The sequence below is a fragment of the Lagenorhynchus albirostris genome, chromosome 4 (genome assembly GCF_949774975.1).
Source record: "Lagenorhynchus albirostris chromosome 4, mLagAlb1.1, whole genome shotgun sequence".
NCBI lineage: Eukaryota > Metazoa > Chordata > Mammalia > Artiodactyla > Delphinidae > Lagenorhynchus > Lagenorhynchus albirostris.
In genome coordinates this window covers 111,025,869-111,044,240 of record NC_083098.1, presented here as the reverse complement: position 1 = coordinate 111,044,240, position 18,372 = coordinate 111,025,869, and the positions used below count along the sequence as shown (strand labels likewise).

General features: G+C 54.5%; 1 protein-coding gene across 6 annotated transcripts in view; it reads right to left on the bottom strand.

The window, feature by feature from the left end:
- The window catches only part of NSG1 (neuronal vesicle trafficking associated 1), a 32,433-nt gene that overhangs the window by 13,545 nt on the left and 516 nt on the right, over positions 1 to 18,372 (bottom strand). For all 6 annotated transcript variants that reach the window (XM_060148519.1, XM_060148522.1, XM_060148523.1 and 3 more), the window contains exons 2-3: positions 18,193 to 18,347; positions 14,639 to 14,755 (exon numbers count right to left, since the gene is read on the bottom strand). In XM_060148519.1, the coding sequence (XP_060004502.1) occupies positions 14,639 to 14,755; positions 18,193 to 18,321 (246 nt within the window). In that variant the 5' untranslated portion in view covers positions 18,322 to 18,347. The remainder of the gene's footprint in view (positions 1 to 14,638; positions 14,756 to 18,192; positions 18,348 to 18,372) is intronic.

The window sequence follows — 18,372 nt, the reverse complement described above, 5'->3', positions numbered from 1 at the left end:
TGTGCTTCGTATCTGAAAGTGGCTAAGAAAGTAGCTCTTAAAAGGCCTCAACACAAGAAAAAATATTGTAACTGTGTGGTGACAGATGTTAACTAGACTTACAGTGTGATCATTTCTCAATACACACAAATATTGAATCATTCTGTTGCACAGCTGAAACTAAAATATTGCTATATGTCAACTACATTTCAATTTTTTAAAAAAGAGTATAGGGACTTCCCTGGTGGCGCAGCGGTTAAGAATCCGCCTGCCAATGCAGGGGACACAGGTTCGAGCCCTGGTCCAGGAAGATCCCACATGCCGCAGAGCAACTAGGCCCGTGCGCCACAACTACTGAGCCTGTGCTCTAGAGCCCGCAAGCCACAACTACTGAGCCCACGTACCACAACTACCGAAGCCCACACGCTTAGAGCCCGTGCTCCGCAACAAGGGAAGCCACCACAATGAGAAGCCTGTGCACCACAACGAAGAGTAGCCCCTGCTCGCCGCAACTAGAGAAAGCCAGCGTGCAGCAACAAAGACCCAACGCAGCCAAAAATAAATAAATTAAATAATTTTTTTAAAAAATTTAATTTAATTAAAAAAAATTTAAAAGAGTATAATCTCAAGTCTTGGAGAGACGTGCATCCTTAAACCTATCCCTTGAATCAGAAGCCACGTGGGGTTTGGTTCACAGTACCCCATCTTTTAGGTATAAAAAGACCCCCCCTCTCTCTGCAGGACCGTGGGGAACCACCTCCTCGGGGCCGTCCTCCTGGAACCTGGCCTGGGCCTTCCATCCAGGATTCCTGGGCCCGATGGCCAAGGAGCTCACAGAACTGAGAAATGAGAACATGACAGTCCCCCAAGCAGCCGAGGGAAAAAGCAAAGGAACAGATCCCCGGAGAATCAGCAGGAGGCATGGGGCATGGCAAACCCCAGCCCCCAACGGCAGGCTGTCCCCCTCCCCCCTCCACGCCTCCGTGAACCCCGGGCCTCTCCCGGGCCCCAGAGGCTGCTCGGAGCTGGAAAGCACATTTCCCTACATGGCATGGTGTCCCCTGCAGTCACCACGGCCTGAGAGGCCTGAGAAGCGAGCCGCAGGCCTTTCCAGGAAGATCCCCAGCTGGCTCCGAACTGGATCCTGGCTCTGCCACCCGCCACCCGTGTGACGAGCAGGTCGCCTGCGCAGCTTGTCTCTGAAGAAGGGACAAGGCCTCACACTCTTACACGTTTATCAAGAGAATGAAAAGCTATCAAGGGCTGGAGAGCATGTTGCCAGCCCCACGTGCTGCACCCCAGTCAAGGTTGAATTGTGCCCCAACCCCCCCCCAAAAAAGTGGAAGCCCTAAGCCTGGCACCTGTGAATGTGACCTTACTTAGAAATAGGGTCCGTGCAGGGGTGATTCAATTAACTGAGGTCATTCGGGTGAGCCCTAATCCAGTATGACTGTGTCATGAAAAGGGGACATCTGGACACAGAGGCGCACACACATGGCCACGTGAAGACGGAGGATGGAGTGATGCACCTTCAAGCCACGGAAAGCCAGGGACTGCCAGCAACGCCCCGCCCCGCCCCAGGAGCCAGGAGGAGGCACGGAAGGGTTCTCCCCCGGAGGCTTCAGAGCGCATCTGCTGGTACCTCAGTCTCGGACCTCTGGCCTCCAGAACCGGGAGACAATACATCTCTGCTGTTGGGGGTCCCCCAGTCGATGTACTTTGTCCCGGCAGCCCTAGCAAACTAACACAGCCCCTAACACCAAGGCTGTTTTAGGCCCTGAGTGGTCAGCACTGGCTCACCTCCCCCGGAGGTCGCCCTTGTCCCTTCCCCAGCATGGCCAGGCTGGCGGCCTTCCCTCCTCCTCGCCAAAGCCCTGGCCAGGCCCACTGCCTCCCGGAGGGCTCTGGAACGTACCAGCCTCTCTGGACACCAAGAGCGCATGTGCCCCCATAACCCAGTATCTACCATTTCCTGAGTCAAGTGACATGAAACTCTGTCCCAGTTTGGAGAGTTTCATGAACCTCCCTCACCTCCCACCCCCATGAGACAATTAAGAATATTCCAGAACAGAATGTGAAATCACTTAGCCAAACATACCTGTTTCCTCCAGGCCCTGGGAGTACCCTCTGGCTTTCTCCACATGGGCACGCCATGGCTGTAAGCACCCTGGAGAGCCCTGATCGCCCGAGGCTCCGTCTTTCAGCCAATTCTGAAATACTCTGGCCAAGAGACAAGCCACCCATCCACTACCCATTGTGTGCCAAGCGCCCTGGGTTCTAGGCCTGCTCGGCCAACACACACAGTGACTCTGGAAAGGGCATCTGTCCCCTGACCCTCGGTTCCCTCTCAGCTGTGAAGGGGGAGCACCCACATTTACAGCGGGGTGTCCAGGAGACCTGGGCAGAGCAGCCCCTCACTGAACAACATAAGCCCCACTCCCTCAGGGCTGCGGCCTCAGAGCAAGGAAGATGCCTGGAGACCATCAAATCCAGCACCTTCCTGTACGCGTGACGGAGGCCCAGCCACTGAAAAGGCAGCACCTCCAACGGGAACAATGGGACGCCCAGGTGGCCGAAAAGCCCGGGGCGCACACAAGAGGAGGGGCAGCCTTCACCTCAGTGACCCGACCTGAGCACAGAAAAGGCCCCAACGGCGCTGTGTACCAGAATCACAGGAGCCTCCAAGGATCCCGGTACGCGGACCCCAGACCAGGAGACCCCAGACCGGGAGACCCCAATACCCAGACCCCAGACCGGGAGATCCCCATACCCGGACCCCAGACCGGGAGATCCCAGACCGGGAGACCCCAATACCCAGACCCCAGACTGGGAGAGTCCAGACCGGGAGACCCCAATACCCGGACCCCAGACTGGGAGAGTCCAGACCGGGAGACCCCAATACCCGGACCCCAGACTGGGAGAGTCCAGACCGGGAGACCCCGATACCCGGACCCCAGACCGGGACACCCCCATACCCGGACCCCAGACCGGGAGACCCCAATACCCAGACCCCAGACCGGGAGATCCCCATACCCGGACCCCAGACCGGGAGACCCCGATACCCGGACCCCAGACCGGGAGACCCCAATACCCAGACCCCAGACCGGGAGATCCCCATACCCAGACCCCAGACCAGGAGACCCCAGACTGGGAGACCCCGATACCCGGACCCCAGACCAGGAGATCCCGATACCCGGACCCCAGACCGGGAGACCCCGATACCCGGACCCCAGACCAGGAGATCCCGATACCCGGACCCCAGACCGGGAGACCCCAGACCGGGAGACCCCGATACCCGGACCCCAGACCAGGAGATCCCGATACGTGGACCCCAGACCGGAGACCCCAGACCGGGAGACCCCAGACCGGGAGACCCCAATACCCAGACCCCAGACCGGGAGATCCCCATACCCGGACCCCAGACCGGGAGACCCCAGACCGGGAGATCCCCATACCCGGACCCCAGACCGGGAGACCCCGATACCCGGACCCCAGACTGCGAGACCCCGATACCCGGACCCCAGACCGGGAGCAACACCCAGGCATCAGTATGTGAGCCCACCCCCCAGCCCCAAACACGTCCTGTGTTCTCAGCCTTGCTGAGAACCGTGGGGGTGAACAGTGGATCCCACTTTTGCGTCGAACTTCTGCAGCCAGGGGGCTCCTGAGCTCCCACCCAAGCTCTGCCCTGTTGCACCAACACCATACTGATGGCAGCTCCAGAAACTTCGTTGCCTCTGCACTACGTATGGTAGGCGGTTTAAATAAAGCTTGTACACTCCTACGACCGCACCTGCAAGGCCACGTTACTGACTGCATCTTACCAACGGGGCAACGGAGCCTCAGACATGTAGACGACTAGGCCAAGGGAAGCCGGCTGATACCCTACAGGTATCCAGGTCCTAATCCCTGGAACCTGCATATGCCACTTTACATGGTAAAAGGAACTCTGCAGATATGATCAAGTCAAGGGTCTTGAGATGGAAGATTATCCTGGATTATCCACAGGGGCCCTCAGTGGAACCACAGGCGCCCTTATAAGAGGGAGGCAGAGGGCAAATCTGCCACAGAGGAGACGCCGATGGGAAGATAGAGCAGAGAGAGATTGGAGATGCTGTGCTGCAGGCTTTGCAGATGGAGGGAGGAGCTGCAAGCCAAGGAATGCAAGCAGCACACCTCCAGAGGCTGCAAGAGGAAGCACAGCCAGTGCGACTGATTCAGGACCTCTGGCCTCCAGGACTGTCAGAGAATGAATGCGTGTGGTTTTACGCCACTCAGCTGCCCCAGGAAACTAATTCACCTCCTTGCAAGCCCACCTCCCCATAGACCGAGCCCCTGCGGGCAGGGCTGAAACCACACAATAGGCAGAGGGAGACGAGTGAATGAGTCAGTGGGCGGATGCAGCTGGCAGGTAGCCCATCCCCCAGTGAGGACTTACAGGGCAGCCCTTGGGTGCCAGGAGCCAACCCAGAGCGTCTACACATCAAGTGGAACATAAATTCAGTTTACCGGGGTTTATTAAGGAAATGATCATGCGCAGGAAGGGGGCAGGACCCCGGGCAGCTCTGCCCTCCAGGGTCCCCCGGAGGCCAGGACCCGGGTGGACGGGCAGTACCCAAACCTGCCGCTGTCCTCTCCGGGTGGGGCTGTGGGCCTGGGGGCCAGGGATGAAGGCCATGGAGGCCCTTGGTTGGCAGAAGGGTGTTTCCTTAGAGGCAGGGCCTTTGTTTCAGGGCCGACATCTCTATCAGGCACACAAAACCCAGTGCTGGGGCCCGCGATGCTTTTAGTGACCCCAGAAAATGGTTTTAACTTTTTCTTCAAAACCAGAAAAAAAAATAGTAATGAATCCAGCCTGGATTATATTCATCTTTAGTCCAAGACAGTCATAAGACCTTTTTTGTTTTTTTTTTTTAAGGAGGAAAGGGCCCACAAAGGCAAAAGTGTCTTGGGCCCCAAGGCCCTGCCTTCCTACATCAACGGAATCCCCAGTGGCTGGTGGAGGTTCCCGGCCACCATGGAGTGACCTTGGCCAGCAGGGTCAGCCCTGGTCTCTGCTGAGTGGTGTTAACTCACCACAGCACAGAGTGAGAACCGGGAGGGGAAGGTGGGAGCAGAGGCCAAACCCCCCCACGCGGGGAAGCGGTCCAGGAGGGGGTGTCTGGTCTTGAAGGACGGGGAGCGCTCCTGGGAAGCTCGGGCAAGTGTGTTGTAGTCAGAGGGAGAGAGAGGTTGTACCAAAGCCCCAGGCATCCAGGACACAGTGTGTTCAGCCAGTGCGGCTGGAGCATCACACGTCCTGCAGGAGAGCGGCATGGGTGGGTGACAAAGGACCCCATGTGCCACACCAAGAGGTGGGAGCCCAGACGGTTCCTGGGTGCCGCGGGATTCCAGAAGGCGGCTGCCCCTCTATTATGTCCCAAATTAGCATTTCTCATAGCACTGGGAGGTATCGCCAGCTGCCTAAAGGACAGATGTTTGCCACCAATTTACGTGTGTGTTAGAGCAGATACTACATGGTCCCTAAATGGACACCACTTTTGTGCAGCTGTCAATAAAAGCTCTAAAGCAGGACACAGTGGGGTGAAATTCCAGCTACTGTACAGGGATTTGTACTCATCACCCTGTGTCCTCCAGCGGGTGCCCCATGGTGACCCTCACTCCACTGCTGTGGACAGTGGGCTTTAAGGAACAGTGTGTGGGAGCAGCGGGGGTCGAGGGAGAGCCTGGTGTAGGGTTTCCACCATGTTTGTGCCACTGACCTCTGGCAGCCACGTGAAGCCTGTAAATCCTTCTCAGAATCATGCTTAAAATGCATAAGACACAACACACAGGAAAAAAAACCAATCACATTGAAATACTATTATCAAAATATTGCAAAAATGTACATTTGTGATACATTATGCATGTGCTTCCTTATTAACACACAAAAAAAACAAGATCTTATAATACTGTGATTTCAAAGGAAAGATGGGACTAAACACTTCCCAAAATCTTGGCAACACCTGCAGTGTGATACAAAGAACACTTGTGATTTGCATTGGTGACAGTCACGGGATTTACTTATACTACTGCAGTTGATCGCCTACAGTAAAAAGTGAAAGAATGTGTACACTGCAGACTATAACACGTTGCTGAAAGAAAGTAAAGAAGACCCAAATAAATGAAAAACACCATGGATTGGAAGACTTAATAATGTTACGATGGGAATACTTCCCAGACTGATCTACAGATTCAGTGCAATCCCTATCAAAATCCCAACAGCCTTTGCTGTAGAAATGGAAATTGCAAGGTATAGTGAACACCAAAGCAATCTTGAAAATGAAGAATAAGCTAGAGGACTCACGCTTCCCAATTTCAAAGCTTACAGTTTCAAAACTTACAGCTACAGGGCTTCCCTGGTGGCGCAGTGGTTGGGAGTCCGCCTACCGATGCAGGGGACATGGGTTTGTGCCCCAGTCCGGGAGGGTCCCACATGCCGCGGAGCGGCTGGGCCCGTGAGCCATGGCCGCTGAGCCTGCGCGTCCGGAGCCTGTGCTCCGCAGCGAGAGAGGCCACAACAGTGAGAGGCCCGCGTACCGCCAAAAAAAAAAAAAAACCTTACAGCTACAGTAATCAAAGCAGTGTGGGACTGACATAAGAACAGCCATATAAATCAATGAAATAGAAGGGAGAGTTCAGAAATAAAACCATGTGTTCATGGCCAACTGATTTTTTCGCTAAGTGCACCAAGACCATTCAATGGGGCAAGAACGGTCTCTTCAATAAATGGTGTTGGAACAACTAGATATCTGCACACCAAAGAATCAAGTCGGACCCTGACCTCACACCATATACAAAAATTAACTCAAAATGGAATAAAGGCCTAAATATAAAAGCTAAAAGCCATGAAACTCTTAGAAGAAAACATAGAGGTAAATCTTCATGACCTTGGATTTGGCAACGGTGTCTTAGATGTGACACCAAAAACACAAGCAACAAAAATAAACTGTACTTCACCCAAATTTTAAAATTTTGTGCATTAATGAACACTAGCAAGAAAGTGAAAAGACAACCCACAAAATGGTAGAAAATATCTGCAAATGATACATCTGATAAGGATCTAGTATCCAGAGCATATAAGGAACTCCTACAACTCAACAACAGGAAGACAAACAACCCAATTTAAAATGTGAAAGGACTTGAATAGACATCGCTCCAAAGAAGATAAACAAGTGGCCAACACAGGAAAAGACGCTCAACATCATTAGCCGTTAAGAAATGCAAATCAGGGCTTCCCTGGTGGCGCAGTGGTTGAGAGTCCGCCTGCCGATGCAGGGGACACGGGTTCGTGCCCCAGTCCAGGGGGATCCCACATGCCGCAGAGCAGCTGGGCCCGTGAGCCATGGCCGCAGAGCCTGCGCGTCCGGAGCCTGTGCTCCGCAACGGGAGAGGCCACAACAGTGAGAGGCCCGCGTACCGCAAAAAAAAAAAAAAAAAAGAAATGCAAATCAAAGCCACAATGAGATACACTTCACCCCCACTAGAATGGCTATAATAAAAAAATAAACAAGTAACAAGTGTTGGTGAGGATATGGAAAAAGTGAAAACCTTGTACACTGCTGGTGGGAATATAAAATGGTGCAGCTGCTGTGGAAAACGGCAGTTCCTCAGTATGTTAAACATAAAACCACCACACGAACCAGCAATTCCATTCCCGGTTACATACCCGAGAGAACTCAAAACAGGTGGTCACAGAGAAACCTGTACATGAATGTTCCCTCCAGCACTATTCACACTTAACCGAAAGGTAGAAACAATGCAAATGTCCATCAATGGATGAATGGATACACAAAATGCAGTCTTACCCGTTCAATGGAACATTCCTCAGCCATAAACAGGAATAATGCAGTGATACATGCGGCAACCTGGATGAACCTTGAAAACATCATCCTAAGTGAAAGAAGCAGTCATACAGGACCGAATATTGTATGATTCCACTTACATGCAGTGTCCAGAATAGGGAAATCCACAGAGACAGAAAAGAGATTAGTGGTTGCTTAGGGCTAAGGGCAGGGGGAAATGGGGAGTGACTGCCAATGGGTATGGGGTCTCCTCTGGGGGTGATTGAAAATGTTCTGAAAATAGATAATGGTGATGGTTGGGCAACACCACGCATGTAGTAAATGGCACTGAACACTTTAAAATGGTAACTTTTATATTATGTATATTTTACTACCAAAAAAAAAAGGGCCAGAGGCAGGAGGCCGGCCTGTGGCAGGGGTCCGGAAGAGATGGTGAGCCCAAGCCAGAGCAGCCCTGCCCCAGAGGCAAGAGGGGTCAAGGGGTGTTTTCTGAAAAGAACAGCCAGGAATGGACAGCAAATAGGATATGGGCCTCGGGGTGAACTTTATAAGGAGTTTATAAGGATGGGACCATGTGCCCGAGATGCTCGGGACAGTCCTGGCTGACAGTTACTGCTCCGGCATCCCAAATGCACAGGGTCCACCATCACCCTCCAAAGTGTCCTGGTCTGGGCCATGAATTACACTGCCACTCGACTTACAAGGCCCTGGCCCTTATACCTGTTCCCCAAATATTCACCATGAGTCGGGAATTAGCAGTCACCCTGTTTCATAGATGAGGAGCTCGATGGGCACTTGAATTTGCTGTGTTCCCATCTGCTCTTTCTGGCCTGGGATCTCCTCTCCTGCCGGGGAGCCTCCCGGGGGTCACTGCCCAGCTGGGATGGGAACTAGGGCATCTGCAGCAGGGGAGAGTCACCCCGCAGGCCCCATGCAGCTGTGGGTATGGAAAGCAGAGCCTGGCGGGCTCGGTGTCAGATGGACGTGGGGCCAAATCCTACTGCTATCCCCAATTAGCTGGCTGACCTTGGGCCGGTTCCTCTCTGACCTTAATTCCCCACCTCCAAAATTAGGACAGTAAGATCAACCTTCAAGACTGTTACTAAGAGCCCAGGCAGGCAGCGTTGGGTCGATGGCGGCTGGGTCATCCTTACTCTGCTCTCTCTGCCCTCCCACCCTCAGGAGGGAGAGGGGAAAAAAAAAATGTGCTTTTCTGCTGAGTAATGCAGTTAAAAAAAAAAAATCTTGGAAAAATAAGATGAATCTTGACATCTCCAAGCATTTACAGCACTAAGTATTTTCGGTAACCCACACAAAATGAACATACAGACACACCCCCCAGATGACTCAACCCACTTAATTATTCCATTCCAGATGAAGCTCCCACTCTCTAGCTGGGCCACGAAACCGCAAAACGGGGCAGCTGAACCCTGCATGACGCCCTGCTGAAGGTGACAGTGTTGAGATGCATTTCTAGGATCCCCAGTGCCACCTTGCAAAGACCACGCCCACTGCTGAGTGCCAAGGCAACGGTGCCGCCGTTCATAAATATTTAACAAATGCATCTTGAAACACACCAGGGGATTATTGGAGAGGGTGGAAAACAGATGGACACCTAGGAAGCTCAAGGTCATTAAGGATGTGAGAAAAGATACGAACCACCCACAGATTCATTTGTTGACAGAAGGCAAAGGGACCCCCAATGCAGCACATGGACACTATTCAAACAAACCTGGTCTCTCCTTCCAGGACATTCTCCCAGCCCTGCACCAACTGTGTAATGCTGACCTTGGAATCTCTGAAAGCCCCGAGGGCAACATGGAACGAGGGGAGGGGGTGCGTCTTGTTCGCCCAAACCCTGAACTCACAACGAGACGGTGTGTAGATGTCGGAGGCGTCAGCAGCCCTCCATCACGGCAGTCACAAGCATAAACCTTCCTTTAATCTGCCTAAGTATGGCCCCTCCATCCTCCGAGCGTGAAGAAGCAGCCTCAGCAGCACTGCGACACGCCGCTCTGCATGGGTGAGGGGGACTGTGCAATTAAAACGCTGTTTAGGTTTAGTTAATTTGAGAAACATCTCAGGCCCGTGTTTATTCTCGGCATAGACACACCGCGAGGTAATTCAACAACTGCTTTCCTCGTTGACACTCACCTTTTCGGGAAGCCTAGACTCTGGGCCACCTCTGGGTGACTCATCCAGCAGTCCCTGTGTGGCAGAGCCTCAGAAAACCCTCTCCCCAGCCAGCAGTTACCTAGCAACCAGCCTAGCAACCTCGCAGCCAACAGATTAATCCCCGGGTGCTAATCATAAAGCAACATCCAAAAGGACATCTCATCTCGAGGATGCCATCCGCAGGTACACAAAGATGAGGGGCAGAGCAGGGGCACCTCGCTCCTGAACTACACACATCGCAGACAAAAGGGGGGCACGTTATTTACGTGTTGCTTCAACACTGAAAGGCACGATTTCATTTCTGCGATTCACACACGGAGCCGAAAAGAACGAGGAGACAGCTGGGCTGGGGAGCCACGTGGAAGCTGCCCTACCACCAGCAGGATGAGGAAGATGCTCTGTTCCAGCCACAGCTGTGACTGACCCTCAAGTGGGAGGCGGGGGCAGGGGTAGAGGTCCTCCTCTCCGTTGCCCACACACATCCCAGTTTTCCAGGAGACAGCCCCCAGCCCTCAGCCAGCTGACGTCTCCCACCAGGGAAGCACGCCTCGCTGTGTGCGTGCATTCAGAGATGGCAGAAACACAACTGGGCAGTAAAAGGCCGAGAGAACATTCCAGAAAGGCCAGCACTCTTAGCATTTCCAAAAGGCACCAGCCCTCCTGAGCCTGCCCAGTCCTGGTGCTGGAACGCAGCCCACCCATAAAGGGTCACGAACTCAGCAGGATCATCTGGAGAGCTTGTCACAATGCACGTCCCCAGGGGCCAGGGTCTCTCTGTTGAAATCGAACCTCCGGTGATTCCAACACAGGTGGCCCCAGACCACACCTGGAGGCCACCTCCCGCGCACAGACCCCACGGCCGGCACGCAGGCAGCCTGGTAAACCAGCTTCCTGTTCAGCAGGGCTCTGGAGCAAAGGCAGGAGGTGTGCAGGATGCGGGCCATTCAGCTGAGCGACTCAGGCCCACAGGCCTCTGGGTCAAGCTGGCCAGGTGCCCTCGCGCTGACTGTGGGACCCTGGGCAGGTCACCTGCTGAATGTGTGATCACCTGTAAAGGGCTCACACCCACTCATGGCCCAGAGAGGGCTCCCTCAGGAGCTGCCATCAAACTTACCCAACAAGCGAGGGTCCCTGGAAATCTCACCAAGTCCCCATCACTGGGGGCCAACAGCCCAGTCAGTCATCCCCTGACTTATGGAGTTGTCACTGCACATGTGTCCAGCACCAGAGGGGAGGCATCAGGGAGCTCCTCTCTTGCCCGACACAGAGGGGCTGGAAAGTTCTGTCTGCACCCAGAGCCCCGCACCTGCACTCTGCCTGACGGTGGCTCAGGGGGCGATATGCTCTGTCTCTCCCCCAGGTCACCGACTCAGGTCAGGGGGCCTTTGCTTACCAGGGCCACCCCACTGGACACTCATCCCACTCACAGGGACACCAGGTGACAGGCCTCACACCCAGAGAGAAGCGTGAGCCAGGGAAAGGGGTCTGGTCACCGTGACATAAAAGGAAAGGAAGGCAGAAAAATGATGCTTACACGGGGGAGGACTCGGGGTACGTGGGCCCCCCCATATCCGAAGGCTGCTGGGAAGGAGGGCAACTTGTGTTCGGATCGAGGCCACAGGGCAGCAGTCACTGGGAAGTGTTTTTTTTTTTTTTAACATCTTTATTGGGGTATAATTGCTTTACAATGGTGTGTTAGTTTCTGCTTTATAACAAAGTGAATCAGTTATACATATACATATGTTCCCATATCTCTTCCCTCTTGCATCTCCCTCCCTTCCACCCTCCCTATCCCACCCCTCCAGGCGGTCACAAAGCACCGAGCTGATCTCCCTGTGCTATGCGGCTGCTTCCCACTAGCTATCTACCTTACGTTTGGTAGTGTATATATGTCCATGCCTCTCTCTCTCTCTCGCTTTGAATCAACAAAGGAAAAGGCTTCTTAGAAGCAGAACAATCCAGCAGCGCAATAGGTTGCCTGGGGCTGAAAGCATCCCATGCAAATGTGTCCTCCAGAAGCCACGTGGACCTCAGGTGTTACAGCCAAGAGCAGGCTGCTTGGGTTCAAGATCTCCGCCTTGGTTTTCCCTCAGTTGTAAAATGGAGATAATAATGGTGCCTGCCTCATGAGGTTTCTGAGTATAAAATGAGATCATAAGCGTAACGAGCTTGACCCAGAGTCTGGCTCATGGGAGCGCTCCGCTACTGTTAGACGCTGTTACTGCCTCGTTACAAAGCGGGGTGGAAACACCAGGAGAATGAGGTTAATCCCAGGAGGCTTCATGGCAGAGGTGATATCTGAGCCGGCACTGGAAGGTGACGGAAGGGGAACGGGGTCTGGGACTTGGACGTTGGGGCCCATAGGGAGGTGTGTATGGCAGGAGATGTGAGGAAGGGTGCTGGCCTCAGAGGTAGAGCCATGGGGAGTACCCCAGCAGCCCCGGTGACCACCTGGGACTCAACAGCCTCATCTGCAAAAGAGGCAATGACGCCCCCTTCTGGGTGGCTGTGAACCACAGGGAGGCCACAGATCTAAATGTACAGACACGCCTGGTTTATGTACAGAACTGGGGAAACGGCCACTGCACTGCAATAATCCCCTGAGCACCAACTGCATATACCACCTTCTTAGACATTCTTAGACATCCCAGGAGGTGGGAGCAGAGAAGGCAGGTCTTCTGCCACCACAGCCTGATCCACTGGGGCAGGCACGGGTCTTCCGGGTCCTCAGGTTCCGGGCAACTGGAGCCAGGGAACCACACAAAGGCCCAGCTGTGGCTGCCGAGAGCCCTGATGGCCCACGTGCATCACCCACGCCTTGAACAAGGGACATGGTGACCTGCATCAGGTGAGCATTCATGAAAAGCACCAACAAAGGACCCCAGAGGTGGGGACGGAGCCTGGCATGCAACCAACAGACGAAGGGATAGCTGTTCAAGCTGCTTTGTGGACACACAAAATGCCGGGGCCAGGAGAGGCGGAGTTCAAATCAGGAATGACAAACCCAGACACGCTCAGATATCCAGATGGCGTCTGCCATCGGGATGATGGCTGTCGTGCCCTTAAAACTGAGGTCACCTCTGCCTCAGCCGGGGGTCGATCCCCGGGTGTGGACAGGGCAGGTCATGCAAGTGGCAGCAGATGAGGCACACGCCAAGCAGCTGGCCAGAGCGGGAGAGAGATACTGACCTTAGGTCAGTCCAACCTGACCCCGTGGACCTCACGACACGGATGAATTACCAAGCCAGGAGCCGCCGGAAGAGCATCTCAACCTATACACCCTCCTGAGGCCACCAACAGAAACCACAGATGCAGGCCTCTCTCTCTGCGCCTCAACTTCCCCATCTATAGAATGGGTTATACTAATAGTACCTGCTTCTCGGGGAGGGTTGCCGGGAGGATTAGATGAGCTATCACAAGTAAACACCCCACAGACACAAAAGACGACGACTCTGACGGCACCCGCTGGCTTGGCCGGCCCCTGTATGGTTTTCCTCCAGGCCGGGGAGGCAGCACGGAGTGATGGGAAGGATTGAAAGTCACATTATGCCCTGGCATCCCCAGTCACCCCACAAGGCCACCTCACTCCTTGGGCTTCACTTTCATCCCTTAACCAGTTCACAGGTGCGTCATGGAGATCGAACAGGATGCAGTGTGCAAAGGGGCTTTGGAAACTGCAGGGCACGGAGGTGGGCAGGTGCCCATGCACCCAGCATAGAGACGCGGCTCACACATCCACGTGGGTGGCAAGCAGGGAGCCAGCCACGGCCACCCTTCGAGGCCTGGGTGACCTACTCATGTCGCCCACGTCACCCTTCCGAATCCAGGTGAGGGCCTCCATTTTGCCATCTGTTTCCCAAAGAACAAGTTTCCAGAAGATCAACATCCTAACCTGTTCCTCAACCAACACAGCTGCTTCCATCCTCAGAGGCCACTCAGACTCAGGGGAGAAGGCTCTGTCCCCAGGCCTGGCTGCAAACCCGCCCCTTTCAGCAGCTGTTCTTCCCTGAAGAACAGTCCAGAGAAAGGTTTCCCTCCCCAAAGTGAGCACTTCCAGCAACCCACGTACAGGGCCAGCCAGGCCCCACCCCTCCACATCCTGTCAGATGGAGTGTGAACACAAGGGCTCTGCAGTGGGCCACCTCTGACTCCTGGTCCTGCCACGCAGAGCTATGACCACCCTGTGCCTCAACTTCCCCATCTGCAAAATGGGCTACATGGATAGTCCTGACCTCCTGGGGAGGGATGCTTAGCTGAGCCTGCATATGCCAAGGCTCAGATCGGGTCCTGGCACCAAGTAAGTGCAATGGGTTGCCCTTTTGTTATTGTCTGCCCTCCTCCCGGAACTGAAGGGATTTTAATGTTTGGTAAGTGATCTGTCGTATGTTTATAACCTTTGCCTAAAAGAAAGTTTAGGGATGGGTCTTCCCCGTTATTAAAACTAAGTAATGTTGATCATTTTGGAAGATAAAGGAAAGAAAGAAGAAATTTTAAAAACGACAAGGTCAATTTTGCACATCTGGGGTCAGCCCATATCCGTGTCTCGTCCTGTTCCCATCACTCCACAGGTCATCTCTGCAGCTCAGTGGACCCCTCCTGGGGGCAAAAGCAGCATCTCATCCGCTTCCAGGGCCACTCACCTTGAACCTCTCGGTAACACCCTCGGTGATGCTGACGGTGAACTCAGCTATCTTGGGAGGACGTGTTTTGCCTTTCTTGCGGTCAGGTTCATATTCAGTCTTAGTTTTCACCACCACCTTGTCCAGGAAACAGAAGCAAACAGTCAGCAGTACAGCCAGATACATTCAGGCACACCTGTCCAAAGAGGACAGGTGGGGAAACCCTCGTTCAGAGTCACCATTTCACCAGGAAGTATTTCACAGAAAGAATGAGAACAGCCACCACTTATTAGAAATCTCCTCTGTGCCGAGACTTTCAGCACATTACCATTAATAATCCTGACAGCAGCCCCAGGAGGGAAAAATGATAACGGAGGGGAAGGGAAGTTAAGTACATCGGTCAAGGCCACGTAGCTAGTAGGTGGCAGGGCTGAGAGTAGTGAGCAGAGCTCCTGACTCCTAACTTGGCGCTCCCTTCACTGCCCAGAGCTTCACTGGCCCAGGTGGTGGGAAGGATGCGCTGATTTTTTCACTGGTCTTCACATGCCGCCACGGGTAAAACAAGAAGATTCAAGGGCACTATTGCCCTCCAGCACCAGGAAGGAGCAGGCAGCCAGCCTTCAAGCAAATCGACCTTGGGGAGTCTGTCGCTACCCCCCCACCCTCCTCTCTCCCTTGTCTTGGCAATAGCCCTTAAAGGGTCTCCCTGCTCTGTCCCCCCTCCACTCTCCACTGTGAAGCGGGAGATGTTTTTCCAACCACGAAATCTGCTCTGCCTCTGCCCCAGGCAAACCCTTTCCCGACACCCAACCCCCAGCGTCAGCTGCACCCTAACCCACCCCTCGAGCCTCCACCCTCGGATGCTCACAGCCTCTCCGCACCATCACTGCCCCCATCACACCCCGTTGCCAGGGCTGTTTCCTTCTCTGTCCCCATTGGACGTGGAGGCGAGGTGTCCGGGAGCAGTGTCCAGGGGCTACGTGTGTCTAGTCCTCAAATGCCCACCCCCTAGAGCAGAAGCAGGAAGAAAGTGGCCCACGCCATGCGACACTGAAAAGTGCTCTAAGGGCCACACCCCTTTAAAGCACACTCTTGCCTCCCTCCTCCCTTCCGTTACATGCAGCTCTCCCTGCGCTCAGTGCGACAGCCTGCGTGCCCACCCTGGAGGCATCCATCTCTAGGGCAGCACCTGGGCCTCACCCTGCCATCCTCGAACCCCAACTGTACCTGAGTAGCCGTGGGACCCTGAGCACACCCTTGGCTACCTGGAACCTCAGTTTCCCGGCCTGTGACATGGGTGCAAGGCCTATCTGGTAGGGCTACTGTGAGGAGGAGGGAATCCACGGGACCCTGAGCCCAGTGGGGACCCGGTCAGGATCCCATCAGCCCGGATTCCATCTGCCTCTGCCACTAACAAGCTAGGTGACTTCGGGCAAGTTCCTTAAACTCTCTGTGTCTCCATTTCCACACCTGTAAAATGGGGTAACAGTGGTAGTTACCTCCTAACGCCAGTGTGTTAAAGTAACTGAAAGCCATAAAGCATGCGGACAAGTGCCTGGTGAGTAACAAGCATTCCAACACGTCAGCTGAGACTGGCCCTGAGGCTGCTACCAGCTCTGTGACTACCGGCACTGTTGCACCTCAGAACCTCGTGCTCAGCACACATTCTATTTACAACCTGAACTGTGTTACCAGCCCTCGGACACGCGTCCCCTGGGACAGGTGACATCACCTCCCTGAACCCTAGCTGGGAGCAACATGTTGCCGCTGTTCGGGTTAAGAGATGTCTCGTGAGAGTGCGGTCTGGCTCCAAGCAGGGCAGAGCAAGGGGCCCCGCCAGCGCTTCCGCATCCTGGAGGATGGCAGCCTTCAGCCGAGTGACCTTGCGCACGTCCTATAAACTCCTGGAGACTCGGTTTCCTCATCTGTGACCTCAGAAACCTGGCGCAACCATCACTCCCTGCTAGAATGCCCATGTCTGGAGCATCTCAGGGACGGGAGACTCATCACCTTCAGAGCTGCTTAGGTTACCCTTGATGGCCCGATTGTCTGGCCAAAATTTCATACCTGCCTGAAACCTCCTCCCTGGTATAAGCCAACTACGTGCCAGATGGTTCCGGAATGGAACAGACTGAGGACCAAAGAGGAGGCCGAGTGGAGGCGATCACCTGACAGAGGTGCTTCCTGGGGATGCCATGTCCCTGGCACAGGCTGAGGCAGGAGGGGACGGCGGGCACGGTGGCGCCAGGCTGGGCTAACTGGGCAAGTCTGACACCTAGACAGGGAAGGGGGAGGCGGAAGCCGAGTCCTCAGGCAGCCCTGCCCCTCCCACAAAGCTTCTTTTAGACCATCGATGCCTGACCCAGGTGCACAGGTGTGACCAGCTGATCCTCTTTCCTTGAAATAAAACACCTGTTCCAGCATCGCTCTGGCCCCCGCCCCCCGCTCTCCTACCCAAACACAGACAACAGAGTTGGGGGAATCAAAACCACTTTGGGGAACTGAGTAAGGCTATCAAAAGGCCCACCATGGGAATAACGAAAGGAAGGACCCATGGCAGGGATAGTCTCTCATCCCCACCCCTGCCCCATGGCCAGTAATCACCAACATGCCCCAAATAAACCACAAGCCCCAAGTCAGAACCTCCCTGCCAGGCATTAAATGAAACAATTAACGCCAGCACACCTGGGGGAACAGAGTGCGCTTCCTCGCGGCTGGGATGATTCTGAAAAGCTGCAAGGTGGTCAGAATGGATGTGTGTGGATAATTTTAGGTTTGAGTTTTACAATATAACTGTCTAGACTTTTAAGCGTTTTTAATGTTAACTCTTGAAAAAACTGCTCTTAATGGACACAGAAACTACTTGATTCAAGAAAGAGGGGATTCCTTAAATTCAACAAAAAGAAAAAAATCCCGCTTTAAGGAGAGAATGATGAATGGCTGTCCCCAGTTACCCTAATACTGAGGAGCACGCGTGCTTATTTGGAGATTTCACAAAAGGAACAAAGAGAGGAAGGAGGCGGTGTAGGAGCGCGCACCCTGCCGCATCTACAGCCGATGTGGGAGGGGTGGGCGCAGAGGGTGAGGAGGGGGATTCAGCCCCTAGGGAGGGCCCATCTGGCCAAGGAGAGGGGCCTCGCCACCCCAAAGGGGCAAACCGGGCTGAAACTGCATCATCCGGGAAGGCACGAGGGGCAGCCGCACCACTCCTGGGCTCACCCCAGAACCAGAGCTCCTGGTACCCCGGGGCAGAGACGAACGGGGCTGGGTTGTAGGTGGAGGGGCCAGGGGCCTCTCTCGGACAAGAGTCCCACGAAAATCAAGAAGGGACCCTACCCGGTCCGCGTTCCATTGTCAGGAAGAAGCTGTCATCTAAGGCGGGGCGGGGGGGGGGGCAGATCACCCGATCCAGAATCCCGCGCGGGTACGTGGTCCTCCGAGGGGCGTCCTCCACCCCGCCCAAGCCCGCCCCCAGTTCGCGTCCCCAGCGAACGCGGCGCATTTCTTTTGTTGCGGCCGCCACCCGAGATTTGGGGGTGCGCACCCGGCGGTCCTGGGTACCGGGGGCCTCTCACCTTATCCGGGGGCGGGAACTGCAGTTGATTGACATCAAGGGGTGTCATCAGGGGGATGGTGTCGAAGCCATCCTCCAGCAGCGGCTGCTTGGTGCCCTTCTCCGCGAAATTGTTCCCCAACTTCACCATGGTTCCGGGAGACCCGAGGCTGCCGCCTGCGGAGCGAGGGCCGGGCGGGAG